This window comes from Carassius auratus, chromosome 7 (assembly GCF_003368295.1).
Source record: "Carassius auratus strain Wakin chromosome 7, ASM336829v1, whole genome shotgun sequence".
Taxonomy (NCBI): Eukaryota; Metazoa; Chordata; class Actinopteri; order Cypriniformes; family Cyprinidae; genus Carassius; species Carassius auratus.
Genome location: NC_039249.1, coordinates 6,602,081 through 6,616,931, shown reverse-complemented (window position 1 = coordinate 6,616,931; position 14,851 = coordinate 6,602,081). Strand labels below are relative to the sequence as shown.

Genomic DNA, 14,851 nt, shown 5'->3' with positions numbered 1-14,851 from the left:
TTTTTGTTTTAGTTAAGCTGTAGTCTATTTTTATCTCTAGATAGGAATATTAGTGATTCAACTTAAACTTGTTTCCAATGCAAACGTTATCATTTTTGTCTAGTTTTTCATATAATAATTATATTAGATTTTTTCAGCTTAAAGCTTTCATAAATTTTTGCTTTGCTTTGAGAAAAAATCTTGTGATAACATGATTGATATAGCTTTTTAATGTCATTATTGTTTTTATTATTCATACCATTTTTAATAATTAGCTTTTATTTTTATATTATCAGTTGTAATATATATATATGTTTTTTTTTTTGTTTTTTTTTGCTTTTGTCATTTTTATTCATTTTTTTATTTATTATTCTTTAGGTTAAATTTATTTTCATTATGGTTTTAGTTAGTTAATATTTTTTCCAGTTAGTAATTTTAGTGATCCAGCTTAAACTTATTTCAATTCGCTGCCAATGCAAACCTTATAATAGTATTAGTTTTTTTTCATGTAATATTTATATTTCAGCTTTATTTCAGGGAACAAAATGTTTTTAATAGCTTAAGTTAATGACAATAACCCCAAATTAATAACAAAATAATGACTTAGGCATTCATATGTTATTACTTTTTTCTTTGTCTTGCGAAGAAAACCCTGACATGATTAAGATAACTTTTTATTTTCAATATACTTATTATTATTATCATTATTTAAGAAAGACAGAAAAGACTCTGTGGGTTTCGGAATGAAGCGTACTGCTCTTCCCACTATTTTCTTCCTCAGTTTGAACAGCTATAACTTTCTGTCCCAGTGGTGGAATCTCGCCAAACTTGGCATGCATGAAGGGTCTGGGGTTAATTGCATTTTCTTTCATTTTGGGATGGATGGGATGTATGGTCGCCTAGCAACTAGCAGTTACTTTTTCAACATTTCAAACATCCGCTGCCCTGTTTGAGCTTAAAATTTCACAGTTCTTCTCATGAGTGATACATTTTCCAAAAGGACCCATAGGTTTTACCCTGTAAGTTGTTTTCTCATTGTTTTTCTTCTTGTCAACTGCGTATCTGACAGAGATTTTTTAAATGGCATCTTTGGATAGCCAGTAAAATTTGCATAATTGGGATCTTGTGTAGACATTACAGTGAAAGATTGTCAATGCATCCGACAATAATGTTACATTTATAATTTGAATTTATAAATCACAACTAGCACAAATTAGTAATTTTGTTTGTTTTTGCAATTCTGCCACTTCACCTTTAAAATGTGGCTTACTCTTAAAAAAAAAAAAACGCTCTTTTAAGAGAATAATTCAAATGACAGAGACAGCTGAATTGTCAAATTAAAGCTCTTTTCCACAATCTAAAAGAATAATGCCTGAAGTTTAAAGAAGGCACCTGACACTTTTAAGAGAAAAAAGGAGAGATTTTTCTTCAGTTTGACTCTCATGGGTGCAATAAAGATGGTGGTAAAAATGTTTTATCATTCAATTTTTGTACACATCCATACAAAATCCAGCACTTTCTGTAGAAGCAGAAGACAGAGAATATAAAGTGACAGGTGCTGAGCTACAATATTATAGATGAAAGCCAAGCACATGAAATTCTCAAGCCCTGTCAGGTATAAAGAAGTCGAAAGATAAATTGCTCGGAGACGTCAGAGAAAACAAAGTAAAAGCTGAAACTTTGGATTGATTTCTTCCCAATTGTAAACACGAAACCCACTAAGCATATTTCATCTTTACAGCAGTTTCCTCTACCGGCTGGATTCCTCTAATTGCGGCTATTTAATTCTGCAGGTGTTATAGAAACTCTACACTTCACCTTCAGTCAACTTGAAGTCAAAATTGACTTTCTTAAAGGAATAGTTCACCCAAAAATTAACATTTACTCACCCTCAGGCCATCCAGGATGTAGATAAGTTTGTTTCTTTATCAGAACAGATTTGAAGAAATGTAGCATTACATCATTTGTTCACCCGTGGATGTTCTGCAGTGAATGGGTGCTGTCAGAATGAAAGTCCAAACAGCTGATAAAAACCTCACAATAATCCACACCACTCCAGTCCATCAGTTAATGTCTTGTGAAGTGAAAAACAATGTTTGCAAAAAATAAATCCACCATTAATGCATTTTAACTTCAAACCATTGGTTCCGCCTAAAATATGAGTCCATAATAATGCTTCCTCCTTCCTCCAAGCCCATCTCCTGTTGTCTTCTCAGTTCTCACATCACAATCCAATGACATGTTTGTTAATGTTTGTTTGTTGAACTGCTTGAACAGTGCTTGATCTGTGCATATTTCACTCCTTATTCAGATGAGATGACTTTTTCACTGGAAAGCAATATTATAGATTTGAGCCAAAACAGTTAAGGTGTTTTTTTTTTGTTGTTGTTGTTTTTTTTTTTTTTACAGACACATAGCTTTTTGCTTCACGAGACATAAACTGATGGACTGGAGAGGTGTGGATTGCTTGTGCATTATTCTGATGTTTTTATCAGCTGTTTGGACTCTCATTCTGACGGCACCCATTCACTGCAGAGCATCCACTTCTGTGTGTAATAAATTTAAATTAAAAATAATTCTTCAAATCTGTTCTTGTGAATAAACAAACTCATCTACATCTTGGACAGATTGACAGTGAAGACATTTTCAGCATTTCATTTACATTTTTAGGTGAATTATTACTTAAATAAATATTCATGGACTTATTTTTAGAGAAAAAACAATGCACATTACAATGTCTTCATCCAATCAGTTCCTAATGGATAAAATCAAGCCCTACCCAACATTTTTTAACTTTAATTATCTTGTTGCATTTAAATGCTACATGTGCGCATATTTTAACAGAAGTAAATTGGTTGCAAATGCAGATTCATACTGACAACCCACTTAAGCCTACAGGCAACAAGTAGCTTAAGGCTCTATAACTGTTTTGTCATTTGTAATGATTTCTTTCAGTGTTTTAAAAACAGTTCTTTCACTTCACCAGCTCTAGGACAGCTGTGATATCTCAGGATAGCAAATTCAGTGATATCTGTCAGATAATGGGCATATTTTGGAGTGCCAATCCACAAAAAATGGCTTATAGCACCTTTAAGATGTTTCTGGGAAAAAGGTGGGCATTAATAGGTCAAAGTCAAAACCAAGTTTGGAGTGATATTTTTCTCTTTGCAAGGCTACAGAAACGAACAAATGTCTCCCTGGAAACCACACCATTCACAACACTTTCAATAGTGTTTCAAGAGCAGAAACAAGATTAATGCTAAACTGATGCTCATGACACTCACACTCCTCTTGGCAGAGACCTGCCGAGATGATCAGGCCCACCCGGACCCCAGGATTGATCATTCAAGTCGGGCATCCCTCTGTTCCCGCTCTCTCCCACAAACAGAGAGTTCTTCACCTCCTGACGGGAGCCGTCGTCATCCGGGAAGGTTCCTCCACTACGCACAAACAAAGAAGCACAAAGTGAGAAAAACAGCATGCGAATCCACACCTTTTAAGAATATGCACCACATCTCTGCTGCGTTCTCACCAATAAATTACTTTCACATTCCCACAAAAGCCCTGACTCCTTCCCTGCATCTTAAGAAGCCGCCCATATAAGGCTTTTTCCAATTACATGGCTATAATGAATTCAGCAAATATGAACACATTTCATTTTTTGACTGCTGAAATGTGTGCAAAGAAAAGAATAGAATAAAGGAAAAATGGTGATTAGCAGATTTACCTGGCGAGGGTCAGGCCGATTCCATTATCAGCGAACCTGCGTGCAATTAAGATGAAGGAACATGTCAATGCTGACCACATGCCATGCACACCACAATAACGCTCAACAGATTCTAGAGCGCAGACAATCACAACTGACTCGCATGCATGATTGAAGTCATAAATCTGTGCCACAGACAGAATGAGAATTTATTTGCCAACTGTAGCTATTTCACAGAAGCGCCGTTAAAACCCTCGAAAGGAGGGTTTTATTTTTATTTTAAAAAATGCAGTGCATTTAAAATCGTCAATTTTAATGAAGCCCTTCAGTGGACATTTCATTTTGTAAATGATTTTAAACAAGATAGCAAACTTTTATCTGGATAAAAATAAAATATCATAAACGTCACACAATGAAATAAAATGACATAAAAAAATAATAATAATAAATAATAAATAAATAAAATAAAAATAAAAATAAAAATAAAAATAAAAATAAAAATAAAAATTAAATTAAATTAAATTAAATTAAATTAAATTAAATTAAATTAAATTAAATTAAATTAAATTAAATTAAATTAAGCTTACTGGCAATCGTCCAGCCAAACGTCTCCTCCTCTCAGCCATGCACCATGGTCCTGGTTCTTGTAGGCCACAAAATGGTGAACTAGAGCAGGAACTCGTGGTTTGAAGGGGTCTGCATCCTGGTGTGGGCCGTACCTGCCAAAGAAAGACACAGGATGAATGTGAACTGATTGGATAAATCGTGTAGTTTATTGTCTTCAGAAGACTTATACAATTATAGTAGTCAACATTTGAAATGGAACGGGAATTGTTTTGGTTTTAGGACAACTTTGATGAAAGGTTTCGATCCACTTCAGATGTTGACTACTGTATATAGCACAAGTCATATGCACCACATCTGTGAAATTTTGTGATTTTTGTCATTTCGGAGCAGGAATTGCAAATGCTAACCTCGCTCCTACGAGGGAGAGGTAGGGTCTCTTGTCCTTCGCATTAGCCTCGGTCGTCTTTACTCCATTATCGAGGATCATCCCCGCCTACCATAAAACATAAACATCAAAAAATGAAAAACTAGACCTCATTCAACAGTGCTTTATTTCAACATAAAAGTCGTGGCCTAATGGTTAGAGGGTTGGACTCCCAATCGAAGGGTTGTGAGTTCTAGTCTCGGGCCGGACGGAATTGTGGGTGGGGGTAGTGCACGAACAGCTCTCTCTCCACCTTCAATACCACGACTTAGGTGCCCTTGAGCAAGGCATCGAACCCCCAACTGTCCCCTGGGCGCCGCAGCATAAATGGCTGCCCACTGCTCCGGGTGTGTGCTCACAGTGTGTGTGTGTGTGTATTCACTGCTCTGTGTGTGTGCATTTCGGATGGGTTAAATGCAGAGCACAAATTCTGAGTATGGGTCACCATACTTGGCTGAATGTCACTTCACTTTTAACAGGGCAGATGGCACGAGTGTCATGCTGAACCCCAAATAAACTACTTACATATAAAGCATTCTTCTTACTCTTCTATGAGTAGTATTTAGATTTTATAAGCTCATATTCATTAAAAGTATATATTAACAAATACTTACAATTACTCATATGTAGCTGTAGCTGTTTAAAAAGTGACAGTAAAGATATTCATAATGTTGCACAAGATAAGCATACTTAAATTAAATGCTGTTTTGAAGTTCCTGTTCATCAAATAACCCAGAAAAAAATTATATCACATTTTCCACAAAAATATTTAGCAGCTGAACTGTTTAATCAACACTAAAAATAAATATTTCTTGAGCAGCTGATCAGCATTTTAGAATGATTTCTGAAGAATCGTGTGACACTAAAAATGCTAAAAATGAAAATTCACCTTTGCATCTCAAAAATAATTGACATTTTAAAATTGATTTAAATAGAAAACAGTTATTTTAAAAGTTAATATTATTTCACAATTTTACAGTATTTTTGATCAGCTTTGGAGACCAGGAAAGACTTAAAAAAAAAAAAAAAAAAAAAAAATTCTAGGAAAAAACTACAGAAAACACCAGCTTGCACGCAAAAAGCATTTCAGTTTTCCTCACTGTGAAAGCTCGATGTCATAAAGATAAGTTGCACTGTACTGTGGATGGTACTGTATTTCAGCACAAAGACACCAACCCCGGATTCCCCAGCCCTTAAATCACGTTTTATTAAAGGGCTAAGTAGCTAGCAGCTCAAAATGAGTTATATTTCAATTACGGTGGCCGCACTGAGAATGACGCCATAGATTACAGCGGGAGGGCGAGAGAAAACGTTCACCCGTTTCCTCTTTTTGAACAACAAGCTCATCAATCTCAAGCATCGGCCTTTTAATGGTGTATACAAAAAGCGGCGCTAGCGGCACCTATATCTCCGGTGCCGTGGCCCACTTTCATTCATGACATCAACACACACACAAACACACACACACACTCACCCTGTAATTGGAATGAGCTCTGTTATTAATGAACAGCCCCATGGGTGTATGTTCAGACTTGCCGGGGGAGTACATGCCCTCTGATGGACCAGTGGGGACGTGGTGGAAAATGAACCAGAATCCTGTTTCCTGCAAGACCGACCACACACACACACAAACACACACACACACAGATATTACATGTGCACGGAGATGGTGCTAATGGGCATCCTAATGACACAAAATGCATTGAGAATGAGATCACAGCGGTATATAAAAAATATCCGCGGCTAAGCAACACCCGGCGCTTTATGATCCATCACAAATAAACCTGGTAGGTGGAAAGGAGCCAGATACAGTGGCACCATTAATCAGAGGCATCACTGTGGTAACGAGACTAACCTCGGATCCGGCCGCAGCGCAGTTGATGAGATTGTTATTGGGGTTAGCCATCCAGAAGGTGGAGGTGGCGCTGAGGAAGAGAGAGAAGGACACTGATTAGATTGTTCTAACGCCACAAACATAAACAAACACGGCTGACATTTAGCACATGTCCATTCTTATCCTCATCACAACCAGATTATTATGGGCTCTACTGTAACTACATGTGGAAAAAAACACAAGAGATTTGTCCTTTTCTGCTTGTGCCACTATCTATCTATCTGTATCTATCTATCCGTCCATTTATCGTTCTATCTATCTTTGAATGATGTGATATGAAATGAAATGCAAATCTTTCTGCTGTACTTTAATGTGACTTTCTTGCATATGACTAAAGTGGTGATATTCCTGGATCTCTGGCAGTATCGTCCTCTATAATTTAAGAGCTGCTTAGCCTTATCTTCTCTATCGACTGAATTTCAATCTAAAAGGTGCACCGTTCATGCAATATATATTAGAGCAATTTAATGCCCTAACGATTTAGAAGCCGGTTCAATCCACACATGCTACATGGAACCGGTCTAAACGCACTGAAAAAGTGTTTGTATGAAGATAATTATCCTTGTGGGAAAAAAAGAGCATGCGTTGCCTGTTTACATGTTTGTGTCGCGCTGGTGCCATTCTCAAGATGTGTAACTAGACATCGTTAAAAATGAAGAATTCAATTCCATAAGTATTGACCTCATCCTATCGCTGCGCAGATAACCACACTTCAAAGCAATTCCCAGCTCTCGGCAACTCTGCGGTACAAATGAAACACATTTACTGTCAACACCAAACCCCAGTTTTCCCAACCCAGACAGTTTCGCTGCCAGAGTTTAGCAGGGTTTCTTAATGTGGGGATGTTGTTATTTTAATTAGCGAAGATTATCTGAAGTTCTAAGAATGCGATTGCATCTTAGGATAAAAATCATTACACAATAATGAGCATCATCAGCGCGACCGCATGTTGTGTTGTTGCTTTCTTGACAGGAAGCCTTGATTAAAGAATAGCAGCGAGAGTAAGAAAACAACTAAAAAAGGCTTTGTTAGAGGCATGAGTCAACAGAATGTAGATAGTATAATGAGGATAGCTATGGCATCTCTTAACGATACAAAAAATTTGAGCTGCATGATTTGCTGCATGACAGCCATATTGCAATTACTTTTACAGATACTGGAAATGCAATTTGAACAGCAATATAATAATTAAATATGTCATTGCTTTGATGTAAATGCAATAATACATAGAACATTGCTGAGATATAAATGATAAAAGAATAAATGAAAAAACTAGGGTTGGTTTATGTTGGTTGGCTAGTTATCCAGTTACCCAAGAGCCATTTGGTTCCAGGAGTTCAACTATAGTTTAATTTTATATTAGTATATATTTATGTATATGGGCAAATACAAATATATACATTAATTAGTCGATAGCAGGTTTCTTATTATTAACTAACACTAAAACTACCAAAACATTCTGTTAACTGAAATAAAATATGTATTGTATATGAAAAACTTTTATTAGAAATATAAAATTTGAATGTTTGAAGCTCTAAAATCACTAAAATGACTAGACTGAATTAAATACCTAAAACCGAAAAGAAAAAAGAACAAAAAACTAAAAAAAAAAAAAAAAAACTAATAATAAACATTAAAATCCTGAATAAAAAAATTATAATTAAATAAATAAATATATTAACTTTTTTTTTTTTTTACTTCTTCTGAATGATAAGAAACTTGGTAAAGGTTTTGGCACTGAAAATAAAGGCTTTTCAAAATATAAGTTATTACTATATCTGGTCTATATCTGATGTATATTTCTGAAATTCTGATCTACAGCATATCTATTTTATACATCTATTTTTAGTCTTGATCTTAAAGTTGGCTAAATAGAATTCTTTAAATTGTGGAATGAAATATTCTTGGTTTCTTGAGGTACAATCATTCACACTATTTAGTGAGTTTTACCTGCAGTCCTGGCGCGGTTTGGCCACGTATCCGGGATAAGCTCCATTGGTTATATAACGGCACATCTTGCTGTCTCGGTCGGAGGGCAGCAGTGTGCTCGCCTTCACCAGCAGACCCAGACAATGGTCAAACGTGTTCCTCTCCTCCGGTCCATCCTCAGTGAAGAAACAGTGTCCTAAAGCATTATAGCCGACAACATCCTTCACCTACCGGGAATTAACAACATTAGAAGATCAGACAGAAGATGAGGTTTTTAGCAACTGTAATGAAGGCAAATAATGAAAACTTAAATAAAAGTGAAACCTAACTAAGAGAATACCCCCAATTACTCATCTTCTTTTGCATGTAACAGAAGAAATCAGAATCAAATAGAAGTAGTGGGATTTTCGCCTGTGAATTTTTTTCTTTCTGACAAATGGCTTTAAAAAAACTTTAAAGCAAATGGAGCATGGACAGTCATATTGACAAATTTTAGGCTGTATTTTGAATTATCAAATTATATTAAAAAAGGGGTGCAGAGGCTCTTTATTTGTTCATATTTTCAGTGAAAAACAGCTTTAGAAGACTTAACCCTCTGGTGCTGTTCTGTCATTTTTAACCGAAAAATAATTGTTTTTATTTTATTTTCAGGTCTATGCTTAAAAGGTGGTTAACAGTTCATAAATGGATCATAACTATTCAATAAATATAATTTAGTACTATAAAATACCCTAAAATGCTAAATATTAAATAACAACATTATCAAACTAAAATATAGTACATTAATTTCAGTGAAAAGAAAAAAAAAATAAACTGCCACATGAGCAGCACCAGATGAGGAAAATATAGCACACAAGTCATATCAACAACTCTTATTTCGCTTTTATGAATCGTGTCAGTTTAAAACCCAATACGCAAAGTTTGGATCCATCCAACGTGACTTTTTGCATGCTGTGGAAGAAACACTATGAGTAAAGGTGAGTAAACCATGACAAAATCCTCCAAATTTCTATCCCTTTATGTACTGCTCATGGTAACCAACAACCCAACATAAGAACCTCTACAAGATGTTTCCATAAAAGATGTCAGCTATCTTCTATTTTCAAAAACCTGCTGTGAATACACTTTTCTAAAAGCCTCAGGTGAAGCTAAAATGCTGCACCTTTTGCCATCAAAAACGATGCTGATAGAAACATCATCTGCTCAGTGAGCGCTGGCAAACAAACATGGTTTTTGGGACTGAAAGCAATTCCATTAATCCTTTCAAAGAAATAGGTGAATTGTAAACTACCACAGTGTGTGATACAACTACTGCTGGGCAGAAGAACATTTAGCCTTGTTAAATGCATTAGAAGCAATCCTCGTCAAAGTGATATTCGTGTCAAAGCTCTGAGGTTGGTGCATCCCACCCGCTGGCTCCAAAATAAAATCGTAGCATGCTTTCACAAACGAATAAAGTGACCTCAGTGTGCCGTAACCTTTCACCTCGTCTCCTGTGGAGAAAATACAACAGCGTTCCCACATATTTGAGAAGTGTTTGAGCAGCAGCTCCATGCTTTAGAAAAACCAAGAACGGACTGCTACACAATAAATTGCAGATTTACATTCCAGTTCTGTTGAGCAGTGACAATCCATATTTCATTTAACCAGATCGAGTCAGAAGAAGCCAAGTACTCTTTTCAGCTCTGCTATGATGTAAACAATACTAGATGGCATCACTATCTGCAAAACAGCTGGATATCATGCAAGCGTGAAACAGAAAGTTAATTACAAGGTTTTAACTACAAGATTCAGTTATATGACTTGTCTGTTTTCCATCTCTAAAGCTTGAATTTAAGTCTGGCAAAGATTGAAGGGGTGTGGCCTGTCAATCAAAATCAGACAGATGATTGACAGCTAGAGGTCCCTAAGAATGGAGGAGCAGCTACTGCAGGAAGGCATTCAGCCATACTGGGGTTTTATAGACTTCATCTTTTCAGGCTTTCTGCTCTTAACCTGTCTTAAACTACCAGTCTTGGATACGCAAAAGGGTTACAAAAAGCTTAATTCAAAATCTATTCTCTAAAAGCCTTTTTTCTACTCAAGAAAATGTATTGTGTATTTTTAGCATTTATACAGATAAAATGTTTTTCAAGTAAATTGATTCTGTTTTAAGAATTTTTAGATACTGATACAAAATGAAAAAAATTAAATGAGCTTCTCGATTAAATTTATCATGACATTTTAAGATATTCATACAAAATAAAAATTCATTTAAAAATCTAAAGATGTTTAGATACTTATACTAATCAATCTTGTTCACTTTCTTAACTTGTCAAACTACTTTTTTAGGTATGCATTATTAATGTGATTTAATTTTCACACTTCATTGGCAAATTGTTTGCCAACTCACTAGATTAGTTTATACTTAAAAGTATAAGGAAGAACAATTTGACACTGGGTTGAGTAAACATTGTTTTTACTGTTTCAGTCAATTTTGAGTAAATATTGTGTCCCGGTAGTCTCACAGTGCTGTGTGAAGACTGAGGGAATGATAAACAAAATAAAGCACTAAAGATTCCATTCTATTAATGTTGCAGCAGAGATACATAATCAGTCTTCATGCACACATAACCTCTGGGTCTGAAACTCACCAGCAGCCCGTTGGTGCCGTGAACGGTGACGCATCTGGAGAAGGTGTGATGAATGGACAGGTCTTTCACATAAGTTGGCGGGTTGTAGCCTCCCTTCTCATCCACATCCCCGTTCATATGGAAGTGGACAGGATAGTGACCCATAGACTGCTGCCCCATGTGCTTAAACTCCACCCCTTCCACATGCACCGAGCGGAAATCTCGCTCTGTCTGAAAAAATAAAGCATAAGAGACAGGAAATATCATTCTTTTGAGCTTTTAATTGCTATTTATGTCTTTGAGTGATATTCATATCTGTCTTGGGTGCTAAAAAATATGTACTTGTTTATCTGTATGTCAAGTTTGAATGGTAGCTAATTACAACTTTTATCTCATAATTTTGACTTTTTTATTGCAATTCTGAATTCATATCTTAGAGAAAAAAGTCAGAATTGCAAGAATTGCACAAATGCAGAACTGTCAGAATAGTGAAATCAGAATTTTCAAAAAATGCTAATCAGAATTTTGAGTTAAAAAGTTGCAACTATCTTTTTTTTTCAATATTATTCTGTGGTGGAAACATGCTTCCATACAGTATATGTGACCATTAACTGACCTCAGAAAACTTGAACATGCAAGTGTGTTGTTGAATTATTTAAAATCATAAAAAAGTACTTTTTTTTTTAATTAATTTTCTAAGTTGTAAATTAAATAAAAATCACTGGAGTAAGTCTTACAAGAAAACTATTTCAGGCTTTCTACTTAAAAATGTTCATGTTTAATTCAGTGTCTTACTTGGCATTTCTTTGTAATACATTTTCTAGAAATTTCTGAGTGAAAATTGTTTCTACGCCAACTTTTTTCAGAGTTTCAAATAAATATTTTAAGTCAAAGGGGTTCGGCTGAAACCCAAAAATAAATAAATCAATAAATAAATAAAATTGGAATCCCTGAAACACAGAACAAAAGACTCAATTCTATTAATTTTGTATTAACATTCTAGTTGAGTGATCCAATCACAAGTGGTCACATGGTCTATGCAAGTTGTGCTCCTTAATATGGAAATTGGAATCTGAAACTCGAGAATCTAGATGAAAGAACATCAGAAGTGAGGAATGTAAATATCATCACCCTTTCAGAATAAGATTTGAGACATGTACGTCAGTCCATGTGTGAATATATTCTGGGGCGGGAAGTAAAGTTGTCAGATAGATTCATTACCTCTCTTCTCTCGTTCTCGCAAGTCTGGCAGAATGATCACTTTTGGACTTCACGGCTGCCTTTTTTGTGACCTACATCAGATCGTTTCAAGTCAAAGGACGTGAAATATGCTGCATGTCATATCTGCATGATGCAGAACAATGCGAGTGAAAGTAAGATGATTTGATGTTTCCCAGGAGAAGGTGGCACACTTTGGCTCCAATTAATGTCTTTCATCTTTCTGGACGGCCAAATGTACAGTTTCACCCGGCCTGACATTTCTCTAAATGTTTCAGAAATTAGATAAGCTAAGCTGCCTGGCAAATATCATAAGAATGTGACAGTACAGTCTCAGAAGGCGGTTTTTATGACCTCCCTTGTGGTTGAAAACCATTAACACAAGCCCAAATCGTCCGGGTGTTAAGTGTGTCAGTGGGTTCATTGGTCTAAACAAGCAGCACATTTGTTTTCAAATGGATGTGTGAGTGAAAAGCATTTTTGACGGACATGATGACCCAAACAGGGATACAGCTCTCATTAAATTACTTTACACATTCCAACCAAATAATTAAACCATTTATGAGCCCATCACCAATATTTTTGTTGTCAAACAGTCGTTTGATCCCATATAACCTAATGTAAGGGCCTACAATAATGTGGTTTGACCAGTGTGGCGCAGTAGAGCAAGACTGTGATTCAGCTTTTCCATATGCGATCCAATTAAGAAGACACAGGGCTATGTCATAGTAAAAACGAAGCCAAACCAGTAGAGTTTGGGAAAGGTTCCATGTAGGGATGGAAAGAAATTAGACTGTGGATCTTTCAGCAAAAGGAATAAGAAAACATTAAATAGTTGATATACAAGTACCATTAAGTTAAGTAGAGAATTAAACTATTATAAATGATCATACACACAAAATATGGTAGGAATACTGGGACATAGGACGACATCTATACAGTATACAAAAACATGTAGGCATGAGTATGAGGCAGGACAGGGACCCAAAGGAGGAGATGATAATTCAATATCTTGATAATTAAAAGTCATGCTGTATTAAATCTAACATTACACAGCATAGGAAACCTGGACATCACACCTGCTGCAATGCACAATAAATATTAAAATGTTACTGTAGAATAAAGTTAGAGATGCAAATTGGAAAACAAAAAAATTGTGAACTTTAGAATTTGACACTACAGAATTTGCTTGGGAAAACATCTAAGAAAGTTTTTAGCTCCTAATTAAGGGATTTTGAGAACTTTGAGCTTTTTTCCCCTGTCAAGCTTCTGTCCACTCTCCAGTCCAGCAGGTGGCAGTAATGCTCCTTTAAGTTGGTTTGCCAGACATCATTAAAACCAAAAGAAAAGAAGAAGAGTTTGGGAAGGTTTTCTAAAACTACAAACAGAAAATGCTGTCATGTGAAGGCCCCTAAACACTCATGGACAATTACTTTTTAGTTCCAACGCTGCTAAGAACGGCATTAAGATGGATGTGTGCTTTTCTCTCAATAGCAAAATAAATACATAAATATAAGAGCAGTGAGAAAACAGCAGTTAAGAAAGCATCTGATCATTGCTATGTTGCATTGCAATCAGCAATCCAGTAAATTCACGTAGCATCTATTAATATGGCACTTTATACAATAGACTACTTTAAAGCACATAATTTTAATTTATTAAACATGAAAAACATTTTTAGTGTAATTTCATTTTAAACTAACAATTTGATCTTATGCTTCAAATTATAAATATAACTAATAAAACTATATTTTTATGAATCACAAAACTGAATAAATCTGTCAATGCCTACTGGTTATAATAATCTTTTGATGAATCGATTATCAGAATATTCATCTGTTGCAGACCTTGTTGTTTTGAGTGGTTGCTAAGGACGTTCTAGAATGTTCTATCTGGTTTCTAGGGTGTTGTTATACTGTTGCTTCTAGGTGGAGACTAAAAACAAACAATAAACATAAACAAAAACACAATGCCTCAAAGACTTTAAAATAGTCTGTGAAATGAAATATACTAACAGTAATTATCTAAGTAATAAATGCTAATAGAAGTACACTGTTGAGAGCCATTTAGATTTGGAAGGATGTGAGGTTTAGTAAACGATGACATAATTTATACAGTTTTCGGCTACTTTATTATCAATAATTACATCAGTTTACTTATTTGAACATTTATCACTTGTAAAATCATTACTGTGAGGCAGGATTTGTCAAAAGCATTTTCCTCACAAGACAGGATGGCCTAGTTGTTGCACATCCAAATTTCTTCTTGAGAGAGGAAACAGGCCAACCTTCTGCATGACAGCGAAGGTGATGAGGGGAAAAGGAACAGTCAGATCTGGGCCAATTACTAGAGAGGTCAGACTTTTGAGTCGCCCCATCATCTACACACACACACACGCACACACACACATACACACACACACTGACAGGGACTTCGCAGGAGACAGGAGAGAGAGAAAAAAGAAGTCTGTTCTGCTTGTTTGACAGAGTGTTAATGTCTAGCTAGGGGTACCATCGCTGTAA

General features: G+C 35.6%; 1 protein-coding gene across 3 annotated transcripts in view; it reads right to left on the bottom strand.

Annotated features, from left to right (window-relative positions):
• Positions 1 to 14,851, bottom strand: part of cemip (cell migration inducing hyaluronidase 1) — a 113,297-nt gene that overhangs the window by 11,150 nt on the left and 87,296 nt on the right. For all 3 annotated transcript variants that reach the window (XM_026266910.1, XM_026266912.1, XM_026266911.1), the window contains 8 exons: positions 11,133 to 11,342; positions 8,521 to 8,726; positions 6,532 to 6,601; positions 6,151 to 6,279; positions 4,660 to 4,745; positions 4,273 to 4,404; positions 3,707 to 3,742; positions 3,264 to 3,419 (listed from right to left, as the gene is read on the bottom strand). In XM_026266910.1, the coding sequence (XP_026122695.1) occupies positions 3,264 to 3,419; positions 3,707 to 3,742; positions 4,273 to 4,404; positions 4,660 to 4,745; positions 6,151 to 6,279; positions 6,532 to 6,601; positions 8,521 to 8,726; positions 11,133 to 11,342 (1,025 nt within the window). The remainder of the gene's footprint in view (positions 1 to 3,263; positions 3,420 to 3,706; positions 3,743 to 4,272; positions 4,405 to 4,659; positions 4,746 to 6,150; positions 6,280 to 6,531; positions 6,602 to 8,520; positions 8,727 to 11,132; positions 11,343 to 14,851) is intronic.